The following is a 21889-nucleotide window of genomic DNA, read 5'->3' as shown; positions in this document are numbered from 1 at the left end:
GAAGGCAATCACATGAATCTAATGATTAAGCACTAATATGGAAAGCATGCATTGTAAATATTTGTAAATAATTGTACTTTATGTCACACATTGTAAACTACATATCTCACAATGCCTCATTGAGGGCAGAAGTGTAAAACTGTATAAAATGCAATGGGCGAAAGACTTCCCCAACCATGAACAAGCCCTTGTGGTGAAACGCGTTGGTGGTAGTGGTGGTTAATAAAACCCTAAAATGAACAGCTTTGGAGTGTAATGTTTATTTGTTCTACTAGTTCACTACTGGGCTGGATTCCGCCCTTCTATATATATATATATATATATATATATATATATATTTGCAAGACGACTCCTGCACGTTGTTTTAATCACACGGACAAGAACAAGGAGTCACGGACCCAACATTTCGTGGCTGAAACTTCTTTATTTCTTAAGCCATATGACGCGTTTCGGCATACAAAGTGCCCTTGATCACATGCGGAAACGCAGTCCGCTTTCTGTTTTTATATCTTTTGCTGAAATTCACCTGTGTTAAACATAGAAAAAACACTATCAATCTTAACGTTATTTAGAATTACAAAAGCTGATTTTTCGCCATTGATATTGTCGTGGAGTTTTATGGCCCCATTGTAATAGGTTGGTAAACAAAGTTGGACACACATGTATGCACATAGTGTGAATTATCGGCACAGTCATTATGTTTCACATATAAATCTAATTTGTATGAATACAACAGTCCTTGAGTTAAATAGTAATAAAAACTGTTTGATAAAATCATGGTTGCTTAAAAACCAAAATTAAATAATATAAATACATATAAATATATATACATACATATGTAAACAGATTTATTAAAATATATTTGTGTATAAAATTCCAAACACATAGCACACCTTGTGCCTATTATTGCTTAAATGCTTAAAACCCTTATGGACTGTTAATAAGTGCAACAGAATGCTGTGATTGATTGGTTATTCAACTGGTAGTTTACCTATTTAAATTGATATAAAGTGCACAAATGTCTCACTCCTTATCATTGTAATTGATTCTAATTTTATTAGTATGATAGTGTGATAAAAAGTGCTAAGTGCTACCTTAATGACTGTCAGAGTGCTACTGCATAAATGCATAGCATTCAGGTGCATAACTATAAATATAAAAGAAAAAAGAAAAAGGAGAAAAATGAAGGGAAATAGTGGCTGGTGATGAACTAATAATAAACATTGTAACTTCATGGTTATTTATAAAAAATTGTGGTGTTCATCTTGCCTGTTATCCACGGGGAAGCTAGCTGTGTTACAAACTGATCAGTACATGAGTGATAAAGTTGTCATTCTGTATGCTAATTATAAACTGTAAAAAACTTTAAAAAAACTATATATCCATCCAGTTCACCAGGTTATAAAAAAAGATTTTGTTATTTTATAAAAAGTTGTGAAGGTCTTCTGTGTTATTCAGACCATTCGGGTGTTTACTATCTAGCTCAATAATGTACCGAGATTCTAATTGGCGTAACAGTCGTTCTCTGTTACCGCCTCTACGGGGTTTTGATACTGAGCTAATTACAAAATAGTTTAAACAACTCAAATTGTTGTTGTGGCATTGTTTAAAATGCCTGGCGACTGGGTAAGCATCATCATTATTGACGATTGCTCGGATATGCTGCAGTATTCTGACGTGCACCTGCAGCTTTGTACTACCCACGTATCTTAAACCACAGGTGCAAGCCAGAACATATACGGCAAATTCGGTTTTGCTATTGTAATGGCCCACAATTAACTTTGGTCTAGCATTGAATGGGGTGACGTAACTGGTGGTGTTGATCCCAAACTTGCAAGCTCTACAACTTGGGCATTTAAAAAATCCCTGTTGTGGTTGCAACCACATTTTATTCTCATGGCAGATGGTATTAACAAATGTTTGTGCATTATTCACATTGCCTTGCCACACCACAAAAACATCATCGATGTATCTGTACCAAAATTTAACATGTTGATTATACAGTCTTGCGTGGGTCCCTCTCAGGACCTGCTCCTCGCACCAGCCTACCATCAAACAGGCATAGCTGGGAGAGAAGCAGGATCCCAAAGCCACACCGCACAGATGTTTATACACATATATATATTTAACAATGTGGAAACAATTATAAATATAAGTGATGGAAAAAATACTAAACATTTAACAAAAAAAGAGATCAAGTGATAGTGAAAAAATAAATACAAGACCAACAAAATTAAACTTTAATTTTTTTTATTTATTTATTTATTTATTTTTTGAAACCGTTTATTACAGGACTCAAAAATTGTACAAGTATGGGCCTACAACCTTCCGGCCGGCCGCTAGCAATAAAAGGAGCATATGGTATACATTTGTAAAACACATGGTGCCGCTGCCGAGCATTTACAGGCGACAGCATCGTTGCGTTCCACATTATGCAGACCCCATCATACGGTTCCATTTTAAATTTAAAGCACAGCAAACACAAACAAACCCACAAGGCAATCCTCAATCGAAATAGCAACAAGTGCTCCCCTAGAGGGGGGAATCTAGCCGTCCATAGGAATCTCAAGAGGGGGGGGAGAGATCAGAAAAAACTTTAATTTTGATAATTAAAAAAAAACACTTTTTATAAATAAATAATAAAACAAGTATTAACAATCCTAAATAAACAATAGTGTTTAACGATGAAGGAGTTAGATTTACTATTCACACTCTAACTTAAAAAAAAGTAGGAGAAGCATTAGACTTTGGAGGGAGATTTACTTTTCACATTCCAATGTAAAAATGAAAGTGCGAAACCTTGAAGGGATCACATTTATTATTCTCACTCCAACGAGAGCAAATGTAGAGACAGTGTGGAACTTTGGAGTGGTTACAATTACTATTCTCACTCCAATCTGAGTAGAAATTGGGAAAGTGTTGGAGTTTAGAGGGGTTAATTATACCAATATACTACTCCAATCTGAGCAACAGTTGGGAAAGTATTTAACATTCAAATGTACTATTCCAGCATCAACATAAGGAGAAGAAAAAAAGGTTTTGGACTTTTTTATTGGTTAGATTTACTATTCTCATTCAAATCTGACCGACAGTAAGGAAAGTGTTGGACTTTGTTAAACCAAATGTACTATTGCCACTTGATCATAAGAATAGAAGGGACATTGTTGGGCTTTGGTGGAGTCAGCTATACTATGCCAACTGCAATCTAAGCAACAGTATGAAAAGTGTTGGAATTTGAGGGGGCCATTTACTACTCCCACTTCAACATAGACAAAAGCAGGGCAAGTGTTGGACTTTGGAGTAGTTCAATCTAAGTTAAAGCAGGGATAGTGGTGGACTTTGGAAGGGTCAGATTTATATTTTCAACTCATAATCTTTTGTGAAAAAACATTCAAATATAAAAAAAGTTAAACTATTTAAACATATTTGAAATTCAAACTATAGTTATTAAAGAAAAATCTAATTAAATATAAATGGTATATTACACAGACTATAAAATAGAAATATTTAAAATAAATACACTTACTTCTCTTTTAACCAAGAAACACCCAAAAAATTGAATGTAAAACAAAAAAATGATATATAACATTAATTATATTAAAATACTTAAAAGAGCAATTGAAGTTAAAACAATTAATAAATATAAAATTCATTAACATAAATGTTATTGTTGAACTAAACAACCATTAACAATTAATTAAAAAATATTTAACAGTACCTAAAATAAAAAATACACAATTTGCATACTTCTGAAATAATATTCGAATGTACATAAAATTAATAATATACAATAGAATAATTGAAAAACAATATTTTATTAAATTATAATCACCGCAGCAACACTTCCCCAGGGCCTGTAAATTTAGACAAAAAATAAATTAGATGTTGTGTAACTTTTATTATACAGACTTCCCCTCAGTTCAAACATCCAATATATGGTCTCTATGTCAGTGTTGATACTGTTTATGCTTGTAGCATATGCTTGCTGGTGACTTTTGCATTTTATATGTAAACTGATCTTACTAACAAGAACTATTAAATTTTTTCCAGATCAAAGTTCTCTCCCAGCTGCGTCTTTCTGGCCTCTTCCCTTCTGCATACTGGTGTGGACACGCCATGGTGGATATCCCACTCTTCTGGCTCCTCCTCATGATAATGGCTGTGATTCTGAATACTTTTACAGTCAGCATTTCACTGACTCCCATTGGATGGACTGAGCTGGTAATTCCAATTGAGTCATTAATTTCTTAACTAGTCTCACTCTTGCATTGGAGCGCATCACCACACAATTACTATGTATATGCCAGGAGGCCTAATAGTGTTATAAATCTAAAAAAAGTAGTTCAATATGCCTCTTTGTACTTCTGTTAATGTCTTACATCCATCAGCTTTTTACTAGTGGTGAGTGAAAAAGCATATTTTTGTCTTGTGAAGCTTCATTAACATTTTGTGAAATTACACTTTTGTAGTGAAATGTGGTTTGGGTAGCTCTTGTGTTGCTTTTTGTATTCTATTATGCACATTGCATACAAAAGTCTTGGGCGATACTGGGTGGAGAATGGTTCAAGCAAAAATGTCTCTTGAGGCGGCATTTGCAGCACAAACCAGTCTCCTTTTGGTATCTTGCAAGACTTTTTTTTTTCAAAGTTACATAAGTAATGTGAAATTTCGAGGAATTTCATTTATTTATAGTAAAGTGGAACTTGGCTGGTATAATTGAGATTCTGCCCAGACCTGTTTGTACCGAGAATATTACATAAAACTTGCTGATGGAAGCGGTTCCTGCCACTTGATTGCCATTGATGATGTATACTGATAGTTCTTTGCATTTAGTGCAGGCAAACGGCGACTCTCTAACTGGTTCATGCTACTTCTTACTGTTTGGTTTGGAAACGACCATGAACATTGACTTCCTACATTTGCGCATTACTTGTACACAAAGCTGGCATTCGTGATAGGCATCTTTCAAGTAGAAAAATATTACCATGACAAATAAAGGGGTTTATACAGTCTTTTGTGGCTAATGAGTTAAGGGATATTGTAAAAAATTATGTTACTGATTAAGGGGGGTGAAACCCTTCTCAAGCAGCAACCAATTCTTGTCATGGTGAAGTCATACACGAAACCTCAAATTAAACTGTGCTCAATCCTATGGTAGCTTGGCACAGAGCAGTCAGGCTTATCTTAGAGGCAATGTATAAAGTATTTTTTTTACACTTCAAACAGTAATAAAGTGAAAACACCACACAAAAATGGATCCCACAGCAGACTAGAAAAATAGAATAATTTTTAATAAATGATACAATACCAAAACAACATCAACCCAATCAGTAGAACCAGAAACACACAGTTTTAAAGATTTTAGTGGAAGCGCCAAAAAGCACAAAGTGCGATTTGTGGACATCTGGTCGAGCCCGTCTGGGACAAAATAACAAGTTCAGACCAGCCACGATGGAGTGCAGGACAGCTACAGAGACCAAGGTTGGCCCGCTGAAATGAGTACTTTAAAGCCTTGTTGCCAAGCATTGTGAGAATTTGCATCAAACATGTGCTACACAGCCGAAACAATGCATCAGTTCTAAGGGGCTGTGTAGCTGTGATGAGAAGTCTGGAGTCATTGTCGAGAATCTCATTGATGAGGGGCTTGCAATGTGAAGTTGGCTACAAGGATGCTTTGCTCAGTCAGGGAGAGGCACCCCTTCCAACGAGCTGCGAGGCTGCGATGTAGAGTCCATCATCGAGGCTGTTGTCAATGAGGGATGCGAGGGTCTGCTTTATGGATGCATTGTGCAGCTGTGTTTCCAAAGACGCAGGGGGCAGAAAGCCCACATGAAAACTGGGGATTATATTTGGAAGAGGGAGCAGCCCCCTTGGCAATAAGATAATGCTCCCCCCACCCCAAATGTCTTTCTGCCCCTAGAGGCAAATTGGAGGTTCTTACCGCCAATCTGCCCCCAGGGCGGAAGAAAGTCCACTAGACAGCAGCGATGATTCTGCAAGACTCCCATTGACCTTAGCTTGATGCTTGCCTGTCACATGCACTGGGCCGAGCCACATAGGTGAGGTAGCATTTTTGTGGGTATAAGTGGGTAACACTGAGTGGTCGACATTTTGTGGATTCCTGCTGATTACAGAAGATGTGCAATTTTAAGGGAAGGTTGAGGTTTGCTTGGCATTGTGGTAAAGAAAACTTTGGGGGATTCACATGAGGCATGCCACCCTGGACTCCCCTGGGTGTCTAGTTTTGATACAATTCTTGTAGGTTCCCTTGGGTGGACGTTGATCCCTGATAAAAAAAAAACACCTCTACCTTCATTGACAAATCAGACAATTTTTAGAAGGAAATTTGAATGTCTCCACATTGTATTTTGTGGGCATTTCCTGTTGCAAGCACTGGGCCTACCCACACAAGTGAGATACCACTTTTATCAGAAGACTCATGAGAATGCTGGGTGGAAGGAAGTTTGTGGCTCCAGCAGATTCCAGAACTGTCAATCACAGAAATGTGAGGAAAATGTGTTTTTTACTCAAAGTTTGAGGTTTGCAAAGGATTCCGGGTAAAACAACCTGGTGTGAGCTTTCCAAGGCCCAGAATCCGCAGCTACCCAGTTCGCAAAAAACTGGTCAGTTTTGAGTGATAAATATGAGGTATCCATGTTTCGTTTTGGGCCATTTACTGTCGCGGGCATTAGGCCTACCCACACAAGAGAGGTGCCAATTATACTAGAAGACTTAGGGGAATGCTGGGTGGAAGAGGTTTGTGGCACCTCACAGATTCCCGAACTTTCCATGTGAGGAAAATGTGTTTTTTGTCCCAAAGTTTGAGGTTTGCAGGGGGATTCTGGGTAAAACAACCTGGTAAAAACCCCACAAGTCACCCATTCCTAGATTTCCCTAGGGGTCTAGTTTTCCAAAATGTATACATTTGCTAGGTTTCCCTAGGTGCCACTGATCGGCTCTGGGCTCACTCTGTCCGTAGACCCTAGTTCCTGATTGACGAGCAGGAAGCTGTGGTGGCAGCGGGGCGAGGCGGCCGCAACGGACCGGAATTGGAGTCCCGACTGCCCTTCTTATCACCTGATAGCTGCAGTCAGCCACAGTCACCCTCTCCCTCCCGCCAAATCGCCGTCGAGGTTAGAGTCAGCCTCTGGCTGGAAGCACTAGCGGCTGTGGACAACAGCTGCGGCTGCTTCACAAACCAGCGGCCATAGCCCACAGCTTACAGTCACCCTGTTGCTGTTGAAAGTGTTGCAGGCATTGCGGGTGCTTCACAAACCAGAAGCCATAGCCTACAGCTTGCAGCCACCCTTGTGGCTGTCGAAAATGCTGTCGGAAAATGCTCCAGTATGGGCTTGAGTTTCCCGGGAGATCGTTGCATCCATTGATGGCGCAGTTTGGGTACTATCGGAGAGTGTCCAGCACTGCGATTGTCTCTCCTGACTGACAATTAGTGGGCAGCCTGACTGGGAGTAGGGTTTTCCTTCCCCTTCCTTTTTCTCCTTGATATATACGTATTTATTGAACTCATACAACTATAGGAACAGAAGTCACTAGTGGGTTCGTGCCCTACTGGGTAGAGTGGTGGCAGGTTACGGGAGAAGGCGGCACTACGTAATATCAGTTTTTCTACCTCCAACAATCAATGGGGAGGAAAACAGTTCACAAGGAAGATACAATTTATTATATATATATATATATATATATATATATATATATATATATATATATATATATATATATATATAAGATTTTGTTTCCTATTGTTGTTTTCTATTGTTTAATCTATAGCTTAATATATATATATATATATATATATATATATATATATATATATATATATATATATATATATATATATATTAAGCTATAGATTAAACAATAGAAAACAACAATAGGAAACAAAATGGAAACCATAACCCTGCATAAGAGCGAACTATGAGGTCAGGCCGGGAGAGGGCTCCTTACTTTCCTATAAGAAGGAAGAAAAAACTTCAGGTGTTGTCAACAGTAAAAAATACAGAAGTAAAAACCATTGGGGATAGTCAACCATTAATTTCACCTGTGTATTAAATGTTCGAAAAAGCAACTAAAATTCCCACAATTGTGACTTTCTCAAAGATCCAGCAGGATCAATGTTGTCTAATCAAGAGGATATTGTCTTTTTTTCCTTCACCGATCACACCAATTACACAAGTCAAAATTACTATGGGCCAAATTAATGGTGTTACAGACCTGGTTGGGTTACAACCAAATCAGGAATTAATGAAAAACAAAGATCCTCAATGGGGTACTATTTCAGACCTTGAGCTACTTGCATCAGGAGCTCATTCTCCACAACCATCAACTAGTGTATACTCACCTCAAAAGTCTCCTAAAAAAAACAAGGATCATCATTAATATCCGGCGCCCCACAACCAACTGAAGTAAATGTAAAAATCAACAATAACCACAGAGATGTAGAGGAATTAATGGCTTCTAGTTGTAAAACAAAGCAAATACACCATGTGGCAAATACTCAAAACGAGCAGCAGTCGTTAAAAAACACTCAAAATATGAGTCTTCCGCTGTTGACTCTTGAAACTCAAAACAATACAAAAAAAGTTGCATTGTGTTGTGATAATCCAATCCTTAGAAGGCTCGCTTGCTAGAAAACAGAGGAAGAGCCATCGGATCACGGTATTCACAACAAGGTCCAACAGCAGCAAACAAATCTGTGTAAATGCAATAGTGATCTTTATCAAAATCATGAGTCCAATTACTCTGCACCAATTACTGATTCAGGAGCCATATAGGACATCTTTTTTAAAATATTGCAACTCACATTGAAGCTTTGACTTAGTAATCAAATATGATGGATGTCCAAGTAAATCTTCTTAACATCATGGCAAAAGCAGTTTCAGGGATCGATCAGAAGCTGACTGAACAAAATAATCTAATAACGCAAGTACAAACTCATGCAGCTACATTGCATACAGAATGCACCTGTTTCCGAATGACTGATAATTTATGAACAATTCTGGAAGTCTTGACCACTTTAATTGAAAATAGAAAAACAAATGTGGTAGTTGCCGTCCGTTACAAAATTCCTATTATAAATATTATTATATTATAAATCTGCTAAAAATTATGTAAATGACTTGAAGTGATGGTAGTACAAATGCAGGCTTAGAAAACAATAGTCAAGTGATAGACCTAAGAGAGGAGCAAGACAAGGTTGGTACAGGAGAAGCCACAGCTCAGATGTTCTCACATGCTGATCCTCTCCACCGTACACAGCTGATTTTACAGCAGCAACTCTATCTCTATCTCTGTTTCAATTAATAACCTCATTTCAGATTCATAAAACAGATGAAAGTGACCACGGCCAACAAATCATCAAGATCCAATCCAAACAAAAGTATCATGAAAACTCCCATCTGGGAGAAAGAAACAACAAATTATAGGAGATTATCTGGGTCGGAGGGATCACTATATGCTGTAAATCTGATGTCTTTGCTCCTGGTTAAAAACTGTTTCTCTGTTGAGTCATGGTCTCCGATGGTGCAGTGGACTGAATTTATAGAAAAGTTACTAAGTGTCTCTCGTAGGTGTAGACTGCGGACAATATTTTAACAATCACATTTTTACGTGGCTGGAGCCGGTGGAACATTGTGATGCTAACCAACCTCTGAAGGCTGCGCTGAACAATCGCTGGGTCTGCGAGGACCAGGGTGCCTTGGACTGCTGTAAACCCACACACCTGGTGCCTCTTCCCGGCCCCTCCTCCCGCCAACTTTCTCCATAAAACGCCTCACGGCACCCGCTACGCGGGTGCCGCTCGTAGGTGTAGACTGCGGACAATATTTTAACAATCACATTTTTACGTGGCTGGAGCCGGTGGAACATTGTGATGCTAACCAACCTCTGAAGGCTGCGCTGAACAATCGCTGGGACTGCGAGGACCAGGGTGCCTTGGACTGCTGTAAACCCACACACCTGGTGCCTCTTCCTGGCCCCTCCTCCTCTCGCTATTTAGCCTTTAGCCCCTGTACGCGTGAGCGGGACACGTGCGGGGCGTAGACTGGGGCGAAGCCTGGGCAAAGGGTGGCCCGTCTGAGGCCGTCCGAGGACGATCGTGGACGGGACGGGCCACCCCTCTAACCTTCTCTGCTCGGTGAGAGTATTGTTTGTGTATTGCCTAAAGTTCTAGTATATTGTGGATATTTTTGTTTTTAAAGCACAGTTGGATCTTATTTGCATACTTATTTTCCTCTATAGCCCATAGGATGCCTCTTGACGCTGACAATCCCCGTACCTTAACAGTTAACACCTCTAAAGGCCCAGTGTCAGGAACAATCGATCAGTTCTTCAAACGCGTAACTACCGTTTTGGAGAAAGAAATAGCGGATACTGAAAAGCGTTTATCTTTAGATCTGCTAACAGGCAAGCGTTCCTCATTGGGTATGATTGATAATGCTCTCTCCCCAGATGTGCTAAATGAGGGCGCAGGTACCTTTAAATCCCACTCTATGCATGGAAGGACAAAAAAAGTTCCACATGTTGATTCCTCAGGCGCGGTTCCTTTTTCTGATAACATAAGCAGCCTAACACTGTTAGGGCTATCAGATTCACCGAACCTAGCTATCACCCCCCCGCCGATTGTGGAACCAGAGGTCAACATACAACCAGTAAGAAAGAGACGATGTACCTCAATGAAGTCATTTGTGGCTAAAAAGAAGAAGGCTAAATCCTCAGCCCAAAACCCGAATCTACCAGGTTCTGTACCGCAAAAAAACTCTCACTCAACTACTAATGCTTTGGGAGTACCGTCTAACCATGACATTATGACCGACCTACTTACAAAAATAGAGATTTTGATTAAATCCCTTTTACTTCCACTTTTGGAAAGGTCTAGATTAATAAATGTTCACCTGGAAGATTTAAGTAAACAAGTGGAAATAAACAACTCAGTTACCTCTGAATTACTTAATATTTACACCAAAAGCAGTATTAATGAACAACCCCCTTCTACCTCTCTCGTGGCAACGCGATCCCCATCCACTGATAACTTGCCGATATCGACTATTGCTCGGGGGAAAACTCTGTGGCAACATTATCTAATAAAACTACAGAGTCTGGTAAAACCCACCATGCAATAAACAGCAAAGAATTGGATGGGGAGAAAAAGGTGGTTAATAGTTCCAAAATTGGCTTTCTAGAAGTAACTGAAGAGACAAATAGCAGAAACGTTAATATTTCCCCGGCAACAACTAATGTGAGGAAAAGGGTTATAAAAGATCAAGAGAATAGTGATTGGTTACTTCAGCCCCAATATATTCCGGCAAGTAGAAGAGTGGACTTACCCCCAGAATCAGCCCCATACACAATTATCCTGACAGGGGTTCCTGAACTACCAGAGGGTGTAAGGGAGGACTTTTATGCGTTAAAAAACAAAACCATTTATTGGTTGACCCATAATAGACCCCTCCTTGCACATATAAATGGAGAAATTCTTATGGTGAGACGTACATGTTGGGTAGGAACAAGACCAAAGGAAAAAAAGGGGGACATGATTATCATAAATTTTAGAGATCACAGAGCGGTTAGATGCATAGGGGACTGGTACGAAGCTAGAGGGGAGGAAGCAATCTCCACACACCTTGTCAACTACTTCTACCCAAGAGAATTGATCTCCCATTTTAAACCCCATGCTAGAAAAGACCCCCCTCTTAATCGGAGGGCAGTAGAGCATTATTCCTCCTATCAAGCCCCTCGTAATCACTTTTCCAATCCACAGTTAAGTGATGGGTCCCTGAACAATAACCATCAGTTTCGTCAGGATTTAAATCCATCTTCTTGGAATAATTATCCCTACACACATCAGAGGTTCAATATACCTACTGCCAATCCCTACGCAGTTTTGTACAGTTTGGAAGACGTAGACTGACTCAAAGATGGAGATTCTCAACCATGGAAACCCATAGAATTTTGTCAATCTCCCATTAATGTTAATGATCTTGTAACTGAAAACGTGGAAACTCAAATAACAGAAAATACTGGTCCTCAAATGGTACAAAATCTCCTACAAATTGGTGGCCTAGTCACTACCTCAACGAGGAATATTTGTAGTGACTCTCACGGACAGTCGGGGTCTGTAGAATTAAGAGCTTCAGAGAATCCCCCTGTAGTGGATGCAATTAATATAAACAAAAGCTCTGTTATAAGAGAATCTGACATTACACTACAAATTATGTCATGGAACATCGCAGGCCTACGTCCCAAAATAATGGACGGGTCCTTAATGGACTTTGTTGAAGACCACCATGTAATCTGTTTACAAGAGACATGGTCCACCAATGAACAACATTTGATGGGCTATAAAACATATTTTTCACCGGCAGTTGCAGGTCCTCATGGTAGGGCAAAGGGGGGCTTGACGATATTTATAAAAAACACCATACCTGGGTTAAAAGTAACCCCCCTTAGACTCCATACTAACTATCAGGTTCTGAAACTCACATTTATAAGGAAGGGGGTAGTATTTCTAGTAAACTTCTATGATAACCTCCCTGAATGTGAGAGACTAGAACTGCATGGGGCACTTCGTAATAAACTCCTCACATTGACAAAAAAAATACAAGGGTCAGAAGTCCCAAGCATCGTTTGGGGCGGTGATTTTAATCACCACCCCTGCAGCTTGGAAAATAGTAACATTTGTGGGGTGGGGGAAGAAACTGATAATCATGTGACTCATTTCAGTCACACAAAGTTAGGAGATTCTCTTAACGAAATGATGTCAGAATTAGGCCTGGTGATTTTAAATTTTGATCTGTCTCCGGTCTACAATCTCCTCTTTTTCAATGTAACTCAAAGGGGAAAATCAATACCCTAGTCTTTTTTCAAAATCTCCCTCTTACCAAGTTCAAAATGTTCGCAAGTATGGTACATTGGATCATGGTAGGCAGGAGGAATTTGGGTAGGGACCTGGACTCGGATAACAGAGGACAGGAGGGACATGGAGAGGTGCACCAAACTGACCCTACAGGGCAGGAATCAGGGTTTGCAGCAGCACAACACACCACACAGGGCATGCGGGACGGGAGTGCAGCACTACAATCCATAGAAAGCAATAGGGAGGGGGCTGGACCATGCACATGGACAACAGAGAACAGAGAGGAAAGAGGCAATGGTAGCTAGCTGACCATAATGGACAGACAGGAGAGAAAGCTGCAGCATAACAGACCATAAAGGGCAGGAGGGACGGATCAGGGGCATTACAATGGGACAGACAAGCCAGGAGGGAGGGCAGGAGCAGCAAGATGACCATGGAGGTCAGGCATGATGGGCACTAGAAACAAGACACACCATGGAGAGCAACAATGAGACTATGATGACATACACACAGACCATGGAGGGAAGGTGGGAGGGGGTCAGGGGCAGCTAGCTGACCACACAGGGAAGGTGGGAGGGGCCATGGCAGCACAGAAGACCATGCATGGCAAGCGGGAGGGTTAGTGGCAGCACAATGGTTATGATGGGCAAGAAGGAGGGGGAAGGGGCATGCACAAAGGACCATGGAGGATAGAAGGGAGGGTCAGGACCTAGGCACAGACAAGAGAGTTCAGGGGAAGGGGCCTCACAACAGACCGCGCGGGGCAGGCAGGAAGAGCAGTTGCGCACAACAGACCAGGGAGGGCAGAAGGGTGTGGCAGTAAAATTGACCATGGAGGACAGGAGGAAGGGGATAGGGGCATGGCATGTGGACAGGCAGGGTGGAGGTGGCAGGGACAGGTTACAGTCATCTGACAATGCTAGGCAGGTGGGAGGGGAGTGGCAGCTCAACAGAACACTCAGAGTAGATAGGAGTGGCAGTTCCATGGAACATGGTGGGCAAAAAGGATGGAGCAGGGGCATGCACAAAGAAATCGGAGGGCAGGGGGAAGGAGAATAGGGGCAGCAAGCTAAGCACAGAGGCTAAGCAGGAGGTCAATGATGGGCCATAGATTTGGGCAATGGAGGGCAGGAGGAGTTGACTGGTACATCATGCTAAATGGAGGGCAGTGGCAGCACATCAGACCATGCATGGCAGGAGGGAGGAGGCTAGTCCATGGATTCAGACAACAGAGGATAGGGAGGAGGAGGATGGGGCAGCAAGCTAACTGTTCAGAGAAGGTGGGAATTAGGAACTTTATTGTGTCTGTGCGAACTACTTAAAATATGAACAAGTATGCAGCATAATCTCACTTTTATTCAGGAAGAAGAGGAAGTTTGTGACTGTGACTCCGGGCTCACTTGGCAGAAACACCCCCTGACCCTCCACCCCCCATTGCAAAATGTAATGCCCGTGAAAAGGGTAGGTGGACGCAGTGTTATATAGAACATAGTCCTGAGAGCACGATTGAAAATGAAAACTAGATATAGTATATGATATAAACTATGCACCAAAAAGTGTGATATAAGATGAACCGGGGCGTGAAATATAATATGCAATACATTTTGCGCAATAACAGATTCATTGGATAGTGCGAGATAGCACAGGCTCTAGCGCGTGCTATGCGATAGGTGCCTTGGAGTGTAATATGCACAGGGCAGTGTTGTGTAACCTAACTAGTCTCTAAAGTTGTAATATAAAATATGTGCTGGGGAGTGTAACGATGCATATGCACTGTGACAAAGATATGGGTCCCAGATTGTAATATGTATGGCATAGCGCTGTGCGTTATAACATAGGCATCGAGGAAGGCACGTTAGATGGGGCAATATAACCCGTGCGAAGGCAAGTGTGGCATGACATATTCACGGGGTGGTGTTACAGTGCATATGGGCTAGAGAGTGTCATAGCATACGCACTAGCTGGTGAAATACAACACAGAGGTGTGTGGCACTCGTCGGGCACTGGTGGGTGTAACACAGCATTGGGCTCAGCCAGGAGCACGCTGTGACTCTCAAGTGAGGTTCGTCTCCTTTCCAGAGAGTAAAATAAAAAGAATTACACATCCGGCAGTGGATGTGTGTTTTATTAACCGTGAGGGGGGTTTCTTGCATAGTTTGGTCGAATTTTTGTCGAATCCCCTTTGAATGGCTTGGTGTGCGTGTGTATTAAATGTGCCCGTCAATAGCTACCCATGTTTGTATAAATAAACAACAAGGGTGTCTACTTGGAGAGTACCCACCAGTGGGGGCGCCGGGATTAGGCACGGTAGGGCATCAGACACGTCAGAGCTTCACTGGTGGTGTAAATACATTCCACATGGATTCATGGTATGCATAGTCGCATTTTAATGAATATCACGGAAATCGTCATGGTGATAGGTACATACGGTTTGTCCAGCATGTCCTAGGTGTTTCTATAAATATATATTTTTTTTAAATAATAAAAAACAAAGGCCGGCCCCGGGGGATGGGGTCCATCAGTGGCCTGAGGATTGGGGGCAACGCAGCCCCCCTCCTAAAGAATAAAAAAAAAAAATGCCATGACCCGGGGGTTGGGGTCCTGGGAGGGCCAAATTTAATTTTTTCAACAGAAAAAAATAGGGTGCAGACCCTGGGGGATGGGGTCCCCAGGGCCTATAAAGTAGAAAAAGAAGGGGGGCCACACAGCCCTCCTTCTTAAAAAAATAAAATAAATAAAAGACCAGCATCGCGCCGGAGGCCACCCCCCCTCCTTGCAGCACTCTGCAAGGCCGCGCCCCCTGGCCAGTTGTAAGTTGGGGAATTAATTCCCCTTCAATAATGAGGGTCCCTGAGGGCCAAATAGCCCAACAGGTATCTCCAGTATGCGCCAGGGAGCTGCGTTGCAGACAGGTGTTCTGAGGCCATGCCCCTCTTTACACCTCTATGCAACGCAGCTCTGTGGCACTTACTGGAGGTACCTAGTGGGCTAGTTTGACCCTAGGGACCCTTAGGATTCAAGGGGACTTAATCTCTCAACTTAGAATGGCCACAGGGCGCATTTACACAGTGGTGAAGGGAGGGACGGGGCCTGAGGTGACGTGTGCAAATACGCCCTGTGGCACGTTTTAAGTTGGGGAAATAATTCCCTTTCAATCCTGAGGGACCCTGGTGGCCAACTAGCCCACCAGGTGCTTCCAGTAAGCGCCACTGCTCTGCGTTGCAGAGAGGTGGTGCAGGCCGTGCCCCTTTTTACACCTCTCTGCAATGGCGCTAACTGGACGTACCTAGTGGGCTATTTCTCCCCTAGGGACCCTCAGGATTCAAGGGGACTTAATCTCCCAACTTAAAAAACGGCCACAAGGCGTGTTTACACAGTGGGGAAGGGAGGGGACGGGGCCTGAGGTGACATGTGCAAACACGCCCTATGGCGTGTTTTAAGTTGGGGAAATAATTCCCCTTCAATCCTGAGGGCCCCTGGGGGCTAACTAGCCCACCAGGTGCTTCCAGTAAGCGCCACTGAGCTGCGTTGCAGGGAGGTGGTCCAGGCCGTGCCACTTTTTACACCTCTCTGCAACGCAGCTCTGTGGCGCTTACTGGAGGTACCTAGTAGGCTAGTTGGACCCTAGGAACCCTCAGGATTCAAATGAACTTAATCTCCCAACTAAAAACGGCCGCAGGGCGTGTTTACACAGTGGTGAAGGGGGGGACGGGGCCTGAGTTAACGTGTGCAAACAAGCCCCGTGGTGCGTTTTAAGTTGGGGAAATATTTCCCCTTCAATCCTGAGGGACCCTGGGGGCCAACTAGCCCACCAGGTGCTTCCAGTAAGCGCCACTGTGCTGCGTTGCAGAGAGGTGGTCTAGGCCATGCCCCTTTCTACATCTCTCTGCAGGATTCAAGGGGACTTCATCTCCCAACTTAATACGGTCAAAGGGCGTGTTTACATAGTGGGGAAGGGAGGGGACGGGGCCTGAGGTGACGTGTGCAAACACGCCCTGTGGCGCGTTTTAAGAGGTAGTGTTAATCCCCTGCCCTATTATATACTAGGGACTTACAGAGGAGGTCATGCTAATCACAGGGAGACCCCAACGCATAGTGTTCCCTAGTGTATGTAGGTGTTTTCACTGTATTCTGAGTGTCTTTTAACATAGCACTGGCTCTAGGACTGGTTAGTCAGACTCAGTTACCACCAGTATCCGTCTGGAAAAGTTGAGGGTACAGGATGATTTTGCAACAAGGCTTCTTTCTGCTCTTCTGTTTGTTCTTTCTGCACGTTATCCTTCTTCCTGCACTTTTCTTCGTCTTTGAGAACTTCTGTTGCTTCTTTCTGCATTTCTTTTTTTTCTTTCTGTGCGTTTTTTCTTCTTTCTTCACATGTCCTATCTCTGTAGGCATAGTTAGAAATTAGCATTTAAAAAACCTTTGAAATTCACTGAAAAAACCATAGGTTTCAGGGGCGTTATAGTTAGCTGGACTTTTCACTCGTACAAAACCATTGAAATTCCCCCGTTATAGTTAGTTCAGCTAACTATAACTCGCGCGCCCGCAATGCACTGCTGATGACGTCACATATTACATCACTCATGACATGGTCAGTGACATCACTCATGACATCACTCATGACATCTCAAATGACATCACTGATGACATCACTGATGACATCATCCTTGTGATAGAGTGGCAGACCTCCTCTCCCCCTAATATAACCTTTGATACACACATTCAAAAATAGAAACTAAAATTTTCAAAACAATGGACATACCAATACCAGTTACAACAACCTATTTAGTAATTCTAAGATCCACATATACATCCACTCATTCACCAACAGTCCTATACAGTCACTCATGCATGTACTCACTCATCATATGTACTCATACACCTATACATCCTGTTACACAACGTCACTCATCCATAGAGTTACTCACACACATAGTCACTCATGCTAATAAAGAATCAAACATCCATTTACTTGCATATACAGTTATACACACATCACCACACTTACTTCTACAGAAACTTACACATACTTAGTCTATTCAACAATCACTTATAGAAACACATATTTATTCATACAGGAACTCTTTCAATCTCTCACTCTCACATATACTCACTTATATACACCAATAGTCACATATACTAGTTTAAAACATATGTAGTTACTCATAAAGACACTATTGAGACAGTCATTCACTCACTAACACACCCATGCACACACTTATCCACCCATACAGTCCTGCACACATGCTGTCTTCAACACATACAAACAGTGAGTCACTCATTTATGCACCTATGCACGACGTAATACCCCCCACCGAACCATACAGACACTCAGACACTCATACTGATACTCAAAAAAACAACTAATAACCTATATAGACACTCATGTAGCTACTCACCAACCCATGCAGCCACTTATACGCAAAGTGAGAGACTGATACAGATATTTACATATTTAAACATTACTCACTAAGCCATGTATTCACTAAGATACACTTAATCAGTCAGTTATACAATCAATTTTTCAAAAACAAATCATCCATTTAGATACTTAAATACCCATTTATTCTTCCATCGACCTTGAGATATACATATATAAAACATATGTAATTTTCAGAAAAACACACATTCACTGGATGATGTCGTCAGTGATGTCATCAGTGATGTCATTTGAGATGTCATGAGTGATGTCATGAGTGATGTCACTGACCATGTCATGAGTGATGTAATATGTGACGTCATCAGCACTGCATTGCGGGCGCACGAGTTATAGTTAGCTGAACTAACTATAACAGGGGAATTTCAATGGTTTTGTACGAGTGAAAAGTCCAGCTAACTATAACGCCCCTGAAACCTATGGTTTTTTCAGTGAATATATATATATTTAAAAAGTTACAGGGAAGTTATAGTTAGGCTCAGATTTTACTTGTACAAAACAAGTGAAGTCCAACAGTTATAGTTACTGGAGCTAACTATAACTTAAGCCCGCAATGCACTAGAGCTCACATATTACATCACTAATGACATGGTTAGTGACATCACTCATGACATCAGTGATGCCATCTCAAATACTTCACTGATGACATAGAGTCCCATTTGAATGAAACTGGCAAACATGTTTAAAAATGTGTGTAATATTCCAGCTTTAAGACTTCACAATTCGTGTTGTTTTAGCCTAATTCCTTATATCCCAACATTGAGAATACTAAGGGAAAGTCTTAACACAACCATTATTTTTAGTGATGGGAATTCTTTGTAGCTAAAATATACTTTCTATGTAATCTTTGGTTTTCTCGCAACATAAAATCACAGTTCTGTTATAAACTGTTAAAATGGTCTTTTGCAATAGGATCGAATGTACTGCGCAAAAAGACATTCAAATCGCATGCTTTTTTTTTATGCTGGATGGACAGAAGAATTAAGTTTGTTTTTTCCTTGTTTTCACAGCTAATTTGTCTGACTGGCTACTCTGCTTCTGCAATGCTCCTGGTTTATGTGATTTCATTTGTATTTCGTAAAGGGCGAAATAACCCAGATTTCTGGGCCTGCATATTCCTGGTGGTAAGAAGAAATTTGCTTTCCCAAATATGTTTACTATTTAAAAGTCCATGCTGTAAAATGTGTGATAGATCACTGGTTCACATAATCTCTGTGTAAATTGCAAGTCACCCGTAACACTTCTAACAAAATTGGTTGATTGTTTTCTATACATTGCACATATGTTTTAGTGTAAACATCAAATCACCATTTCTCATTTTAGTGAGCTGGATTGGTGAGGTATTGCACCTACTGGCTACATCTATGTTTAACCGGTGTTTAACTACATTAGATGATTTGTGATTTTGATAAGTGACCTGGGGCCATATGTATGAAGGCAATTTTGCGATCGCAAATGCCGAAATTCACAGAATTTTGGCGTTTGCGATCGCAAAACAGCAGTGTCATATGTATGACACAAACCACCCCATGCAAAATAAGGAATCGCAAATTTTGCAATTCCCTATTTTGCGATTGCATTTAAGGAATCGCAAATTGCGATTCCTTAAATGCAATGTAAAAAGCACAGAAAAAGTGCAATTTGGACTTAAGGAATCGCAAATTACCACCAACTTCAAGTTGGTGGTAATTTGCGATTTCTTTGAAAAATGCATAAAAGTGAATTTTTCAAAGAAATCGCAAATTACCCTCAGGGCATGTATGTGCACCACATCTACACCCATGCTCCTTTCAGGGGTGCAACAGGGTGTCCTTTTGACACCCTGGCACCCTTGAAATTGCATTCCCAATTTGCGATTCTCTAATTGGGAATCGCAAATTGAGAATGTCTTCCTATTCATCCCTATGGGCCTCCAGGCCCATAGGAATGAATGGGGAGGTATTCCTTAATTGCAAATCGCAATTTGCGATTCACAATTAAGGAATATGTAGGATTCGCAAAATGTATTGCAAATCCTACATACATAGGGTTTTGCAATTCTCAAATAGCGATTCGCAAAAAATCGCTATTTGAGAATCGCAAATGGGCATTTTCATACATATGGCGCCTAGTATTTATACTGTAGTGAGCCTTCTGTGATCTGTAGTAAACAAAATCCTACCTAAAGATCCAAGTGCCCTTCATGTAATGCATTCAATATGTGGTCTGTCCATCAGCATAACACTAAAGAAAAATGAGAAAACTTAACATTATTCATACATTTGTCCCCAAAAGGTATTGTTACTGTACTCAAGATTGCAGTACTAACTGCTGACACTAATCCTCAACTTTAATCCGTGCCTCCAACCTCCGTGCTCATATGACCCTCTATTGATCATGCCTGCACGACCCTTACCTTACATTTGCTGCCTTTTCTACCACGTTGTTGTATTATTCTTTTGGATGCAAATCAGTACCTGGCTGAATTGATGTTTCCCAAAGAAACTATAATTACCATGTTTTTGCCTGGCTCTCACTGAACATAGCTATTGTGAATACCAGATTCGTAATGTAGTTATTCACTGCAATTATGTAGAAACAGTTGGAAACAAAAGTTGGTTCCCACTGTTGCCACATTATAAAATAATTTCAATTCTTCACTGATAGGGCTCTCTGAGAGCCTGCCAAGGCAGCTCTGGCTCTCTACTCGAGTGGAAGCTTTGAGAATGGATGGGAGGAAAGGCACAGGGAGTGGCTAGTGTTGGTGACAGTAGACCAGGTATATTTATTTTACTACTCTTCTGCCCCTTTGTAACGGCAGAGTATGCATAGATGAGTGTGGGTATTCTACATAACATATGATTATAGATGGATAAAATGTCAATAACGGAGATATTTTTCACCTAGTAGTTCAGAGTGACATCATAGCCAACTTGAGCTTCCTGATATTTCTTTATTTGATGTCACTTAGAACTCTGTTGAAAAACATCTGGTATTCAATGTTCCCTACCATGCATTTTCTATTGAAGCAGAATCAGTTATAATCTCTTACAGTAATCTAACTTCAACTGTAATTATTCAAAACATTTCCCACACTTTAGAAAGAAACATGTCTTAATTTTAGATGTGAAAGCTATCCTTTCATCTCCAGAATGACCGGTTTAGAAAGTTTACTGATCCAATCCTCTGGGAAGGTGTATGTGAGAATATGTTTGTACACAAATAGCCCCTGAAATAAGTATAGTGTCTTCAACATCCTTTACAAAAATGTCCCACCGACAGCATATTTTCTATTATTCACTCCAACTGAAAACTATAGTTATACACTATATGTAGGATACAATATTTATGTCAGACTATATTTTGACATTCAGATAGCACTCCTATTTAAGTTGGATCGAGATTACCTTTTTTATTTTTTTAGAATCTGCTTTTCTCTTAGTCTAATTCATTAAGGGCCATATGTAGATAATTCCTATTTACCGATTCCTAAATACCGAATTTTACCGATTCGGTATTTATGAATCGGTAAATAGAATGTAGGTAAACATTCGGTAATTTTTACCGATTCAGTAATATTCGTTATTACCGATTCGGTATTT

At 41.0% G+C, this 21889-nt stretch overlaps 1 protein-coding gene across 3 annotated transcripts in view; it reads left to right on the top strand.

The window, feature by feature from the left end:
* The window catches only part of LOC146810314 (ATP-binding cassette sub-family A member 10-like), a 1546030-nt gene that overhangs the window by 1140122 nt on the left and 384019 nt on the right, over positions 1 to 21889 (top strand). For all 3 annotated transcript variants that reach the window (XM_085617307.1, XM_085617308.1, XM_085617306.1), the window contains 2 exons: positions 4051 to 4221; positions 19319 to 19432. In XM_085617307.1, coding sequence (XP_085473433.1) covers positions 4051 to 4221; positions 19319 to 19432 — 285 coding nt within the window. The remainder of the gene's footprint in view (positions 1 to 4050; positions 4222 to 19318; positions 19433 to 21889) is intronic.

This window comes from Triturus cristatus, chromosome 7, assembly GCF_964204655.1.
Source record: "Triturus cristatus chromosome 7, aTriCri1.1, whole genome shotgun sequence".
Taxonomy (NCBI): Eukaryota; Metazoa; Chordata; class Amphibia; order Caudata; family Salamandridae; genus Triturus; species Triturus cristatus.
Note: the sequence above shows the minus strand (reverse complement) of the source record. Positions and strands in the feature narration are given on the sequence as shown.